At 39.2% G+C, this 6217-nt stretch overlaps 1 protein-coding gene across 1 annotated transcript in view; it reads right to left on the reverse strand.

Annotated features, from left to right (window-relative positions):
- Positions 1 to 1553: 1553 nt before the first annotated feature.
- The window catches only part of LOC111670286 (sodium/hydrogen exchanger 2-like), a 12349-nt gene continuing 7685 nt past the window's right edge, over positions 1554 to 6217 (reverse strand). Inside the window, exon 13 of the mRNA XM_087179531.1 lies at positions 1554 to 4461. Coding sequence (XP_087035657.1) covers positions 3992 to 4461 — 470 coding nt within the window. The 3' untranslated portion in view covers positions 1554 to 3991. The remainder of the gene's footprint in view (positions 4462 to 6217) is intronic.

Raw genomic sequence — 6217 nt, forward strand, 5'->3', positions numbered from 1 at the left:
TTTATTTCCTCCAGCATTTGTTGCCCTACTGTTATTTATTGATGTTTTAATGGTAGAACCTGGAAGTGGAAAATTGACCATGAGAAAATGCCCATTAAATTGATCTTGTGCTAAGAATTATAGAGTAGAGAGAAGGTGCAGTGGATTTAGTATCACTTACAAAACAGTATGTTGCTTTAATTTGGCGCCAAGGACTAATGAGATTTATTTAAAGTCATTAGATGTCTGTTAGCGTATAAACTCCACATGTGCAGATCATCAATCAGTTTGTGAAAGATTTATGATGAAAGTCGTTGTAACTAAGCCTCATATCCATATGTACGTGTCCATGTTAAATCTTCCTCCCTCTTCCCAGATTTGTTGTTGTACGTTACAGTAAACGGTTGTCCCCATTAAAAATGTATGTCCGTGATGCATATTTGATGAGCTGGCTGTTTTCCATGCCATTCATCATATTTATTGTCCAGCATATGATCACTCTAATTGAGCATGTGCAGCTTTTAACGTTATAAACTGCCACCAGCCAAGTTTCCATTGGATTTCCATTCAGAGGTTATAAAGTGCTGCGTCCACGCAGGAGGTCAACTTCCAGCTCAGGCTCTTTATGGGTGGATACGATAAAGCTATGCAGAAGTCCGTTGGGATTTTTGGGATATTCTGATGAAGGTTTAAAGATGGCGGCTAACACATTGTTTTTTTTTTGTTGCAGTGCGTTTCTTTTTTATGTCCCGAACTTTCAAAGAGATTTTCCCCTCCAGAATTCTGGCAGGATGGAAAACCCTCTTATATCGCAGTGGTTGCTTCAGCAACCCAACAATGAAAACACATGGCAAATCGTAACTTTCAAGTGTTTTCTGTTTTGTTTTGGAAATTGTGTGTTTGCTGCCATTTATTTTTATGGGGATTGTTTAAATCAGTCATTTAAGTTGTGATATCTAATGGTGCAAGTGTCTTTTTCAAATGAAGCCAGTTTAGCTGCAGTAGAACACTTACACCACAGTAAATGTGGTAATGATCATGTCCACATTTCTCTCCAACATTATAGATGTGAGAAAAGCCTGTTCTGCTGCTGTAATCACTAAATTACATAACTGCGCCTTATAATTCTTCATTTCTGACCAAAAAATAAAGTAGATATTTATTGATTTTCCACTATAAACGTTTCTGAATGCTATGAAGAAAATAAAACAAGAAATGGTTCATTTCCAGCACAGTCTTTTGAACCAAGAGGCCACCGTACTTTCTGCTTCTTAATCAAAGAAAGACAAATGGTGAGAATGAGTGGATATGTGACCCTTTAAAAATGTGACTTAAAAACAAGTGACATGTAGAAAAACCATTCATTGTCTAACAAGGATATGTGTGTGATCGAAGGTTGGTATTTAAACTAAGTCTAACGCTCTCTCCTCTGATTAATCTTCATATATTCACCATATTTATAATTCACACAATTTGTGCATTTATCATGAGTTTGTTATTTTTTTCTTTACCCATTAGAAAAATAGTCAATTTCATACTGTAGTGATTTTCAGTTAATGATGAAATGTTACTAATCACAGTGGAACATCTTTAATTAGAGGAGCCTCAACTAATCAAGACAAACACAGCGTGGTGTGTAATGAGCCTGAAGGCCAGTGTGGAGGATTTATACTCAGTTCTGACATGAGAAATTAATGATGCACCTTGTTAGTTAATGTAAACACTTTCACAATAAATGCCAACACATTTGTAACAGTTATGTGGTGTTTGTTGCAAAACAAATCAACAGCACAAAATCTCCTCATCAACCTGTTTTTAATACAAATGAACTTTGTTTCGTGTATTTCCTAAAAAATCAAGCTTCATTTTTCTCAGGTTTTTAGAAAATTATTGATATGAGCTGATGTTTGATTAATATGAACGAATGGGCATAGACCTGTAAAAGCCCTCCCACCCCTCCTCCATAGGACGCCAGACACAAAATAAATGACAAGCTGTATCATTTGTCAGTGTTTAACGTCGCTTTGTTGTCAGTTTTTATCTATTTGCTCCTTTTGTGTATCTTTGTAGTTGTCTTGTGTCTCTTTGTAGTCTTTTCATTGACTTTCCAACACAAAATGTTTCTCCCAGTCACTCCAAACAGAGATTTGAAATATAATTTCTACCAAAGGCAGAGAGAATTAAATACTGTAAATTAACTGCATCTTTTCTGCCTCAAAGTTATGAGAAAAGATGTAAATTTGGTGCCGTTTTATTTGAACATTTCCAGCCCTCTGCTGCTGCGACCATGCAGAATTTGATTTTGTACATACATTCCCGTGTGTCAGCAGATAAGTTACAGGCAGCAAGTTGTTGCCAAAATGCAATTTTAAGTGGGACTTTGAACGCCTCTGCTTCTTTTCCACATCCTTTTTATTTGCTGAATTTCCAGAGGAATCAGGTTTCTTCGGAGGAGGACCTTTAAGAAACGACATTATCAGAAAGCACTGTGCAGAAAAACTGATATTTTATAACATTCGCTCTCTGTGCCTGGCAGATATAAAGACGTAAACGTTGAAAGATGACACTGGGCGAGGAAGGCTGTCAGGGAGTCGGGTGGACTAATAAAAGAGGACATTAAAGCCAACAGCAGAGAGGAGATAGAGCACTAAACAGTCTTCCTTGAGTTTGATAATACCTGTGGGTCCTCTGCCTGCTTTCAAATGCATTGGTTAAATGGTATAATTCAATAGTGTAACATTACTCCATGTCCGTTTGTCATCTGGTTATATAAGTGGATCTATATCCAGAAGGAAGTCGCTACCTCAAATCTTTAGATGTAAGACTCAAGGTTAAATAAATCAGAATTAGACTTACAATGATGAGACGAGGTTTGTTGTGTAACATGCAAAAAAAGAAAGAAAGAATCTTTACTATATTTCCTCCGAACTTGTGTGAGTTACTGGCTCAAACTCCACGTTTAACTCGCAGATAATTTTAGCCGACACTGCAGAGGCAACGTTGCTGCCATCTGTTTCATTGGATGGTGGTGGTGGTGGTGGGGGGGGGTTGTGGTAAAATATAGATAACCAATAACAACCCGATTAATACAGTTTTTTCTCTCTCTAGCAAATGTATTATTCTTGCACTGACTGTATGGAAGTAACCAAGAGGCCTGCCTTGCGTGGGCTTGAATGACAGCTGAAGTCACTCATTAATCCCTTTGTTTCTGGCTTAGTGCAGAAAATGTGCTATTTTTACAAGATGACAACAAGGATCATGTGGAGCTAATGTTGAGTATTTGTTTGCACAGATGGAAAGGCAACATCAGCATGAATGTATTTACTTTCATACAGTGCTCATGCCACATTAAAACCATACCAGTACATAATGTAGTGTATGCTCACTTTAAATATTACAGTCATTTAAACTATTGACTTTCATGGCTTCCAATTTGTGCCCTCTATTGGCACACACAAATAAACCGATGCACAATTATAAAAACTGACAAATAAAAAAAGGGTGTGTGTGTGCAAAAACACTTGCATACCATGCAGACGAGGGCCCTGCATGTTGCATTACAGGATTGCAGTTTTGATTTTGCAAACAGAAAGATTTCAGGAGGCAGAAAGCCAGAACTTGGTTCAGGAAAAAAACGTACTATTAGTTTTCTTTAGATTGAAAGACATTTCAATCCTGCTGGGATCATTTTTCAAACTTTTTTGGGAGCTAAAATCCAAGGTATTTTCCTTTGCTGATTGTCACCTGTTGTCTTAAACAGAGGGTGGGATGTGGACACTACCACCTCTCTGTTCATTGAATTAAAAGTAAAATAGCCACATTTTATCTAGAAAAGATGAGTTAAAAACCCCCCCCCCAGCATAATTAAGAGAACAGGCAGGTAATATCAAGAGTCTTTTTTCTTTTTCAACTAAACTCTTCCGTTTTGAAGTTCAAGTTTGTAAATGAGCCTCTTGTTCGTGCTCCGGAGCAGCCGACCTGATTCAAAATCCTTCCCTCGGTCCTCTGTTCGTCATGATCTCCCTGAGCCTCGAGACCCCTGTGACGAGTGTCTAAGTAGGGGATTTCCTGCCCCATTTTCTCTGGCATCCTGGTTCTCAGGTACCCAGCCACGAGGTGCTGGTAGCTGGGGAGGTCGCACTGGTTCCACCCCTCCCCCTGGAGGTTCGGGGTTGGCAGGGTCTTCGTCTCCTTCTGCCCAATCTGAGCTGGGTCTGCTGGGTGCGGGAGCTGGTGCTCTCCTGACTCTGAAGCTGGAACCACCAAGATTTCCAGGACCCCTCTCGTCCGAAGGGCGTACTCCAAGAGATGGAGAGTGTGGGCGGGGAGAGGCAGCTGGCTGCTCCCCTGCACTCCCAGACTCCTGGATGGTGTTCAACCTCCTTAAAGGAACCAGAGAGCTGGACGAGGAGCGGGACGAGGAGCGGGGCGACACACCAGAGGACTGGAGACGAGCTGAGAGACGATCCAACTCACTACCACCTAATATAACACCAGGATTTGATTATAGTTCAACCAGAAGTCATCTTTTATGTGATTTATTCATCTAGTGAGACAAATCAAACTTCTACGAACTCACCGAAACTTCGTCTTCTGAGGGCAGACTCCAGATCTCCACCGGCCTGCAGGGAGTAGTACCTCTGAGACTTGGGGATGTTTAGTGCTGGCTGGAAGAGGAGGAAGACTGAAGGTCAGGCAGGGTGGGGGGTAAAAAAGGTGGCAACATATTTTTAATGTCCGCCAAATAAAAACCCACCATCTCACGGAGACTTCCAGGACGGAGACTGCGTCTGATGCTCGCGTGGCGGCGGATCAGAATCTCCCTGGTTCGGCTTTCGTCGGGCAGACTGTACTTGTTGGTGTACGCCATCGTCTGGAGAACATTGTGAGATATTTGGAGAGAATTGAACAATTGAGCTTCACTGCTGCTTTTGAAACCACCAAAATAATGAATTAATCCTATTAACAAGCCTGATATATCTTTTTCCTCTGAGCCGTACAGCTCCATTGTTTCCAAAAGCTATTAACAACACATCAGTGAGTCACACTGTTACTCTGGGTGACATGTTCTTTCATCACCATGAACACACACACTGTAGTTTATTTTGACTCCGTCCCACACACACACACTGTCCTGCTTCTGGAAATACTCACTAGAGCACCAAATGTGTATCAATCCACAGCTGAAAGTAGTCCCCAACTAATTCACTATTTACCCCTGTTATTGGAACATTTTCTGAAACTACAGTGTCCGGCTGTTTTAGGAAATTAAAAAGCATTTTTTAAAGATGAAACTTTATATTTATGACCCATTTTTAAAAATGTGTATCTTTACTATGAGGCTGAGGGCCACAGACAGAGTAGAGAAGTCAGAAAGTACCAAGAGACGGATCAAACACATCGTTGATTTTGGTCTTTTCATGAGATTTGTTGACAATCACAAAAATATAGAATAATGTAAGTCCTATAAGTTTGGGAAAAGTTCAGATGATTTTTTGCAGAAAAAAATAGTGTTTAATAGAAGCCATAGTAAAAATAATGTTCTCAATGTTCACAAAGTTCAAACTGCAAAAATATTTTTCAAATAAATTATTGAATCTGCTAATGACTCTTACAACCTCACTTTAACTGCTCTTTTATCTTAAATCTAACACAAATTAACTTTCAATATTATTGAAATTATTTTTTTTTACTAATTTTAACCCTGGTGTTATGGTTCTGTAAATTTGATTAGTTAAAATTTTTCCACTGTCAAAATGTTTTATTCCATTTGATTGCTCAAAGGCTTTATAATTATTTTTCAACCTAAGGCGTATTAGCTCATTAAATTTATCACTACTGCTGTCACTTGATGTCTTGGTCAGAAATGACCATGTAAGGTCAGACTGCCGGTGAGAAGCGTTACACACACTAACACACACATGCAGTTTCAGGTAAAAGATGTCTGAAGAGGAAAATTTCCCAGAGGAGAAAAAGTGTTGAACCTGTAGTCGTGAAGGTTGAAAAGAAGTTGTTGAAATGGTGTTAAATTAAACTTAATTTTAGTTTTAGACCATTTAAAAGCAAACTGCCCATTTTTGGACAGAGGCAAATGACACAAACACAGCCTAAGTGTTAAAATACTGTGTGGAATATAAAATATATTCGATATTTCTCTGCAGTTGTGGCAGTGACGTTACCTTTTGTCGGATCTTGTACATGTTATTTGACAGGATGTCGTGCATTTTCCTCACGTCAG

This window comes from Seriola lalandi, unplaced genomic scaffold, assembly GCF_002814215.2.
Source record: "Seriola lalandi dorsalis isolate HSWRI2012SDOR001 ecotype SW California unplaced genomic scaffold, Sedor1 jcf7180002054850, whole genome shotgun sequence".
NCBI lineage: Eukaryota > Metazoa > Chordata > Actinopteri > Carangiformes > Carangidae > Seriola > Seriola lalandi.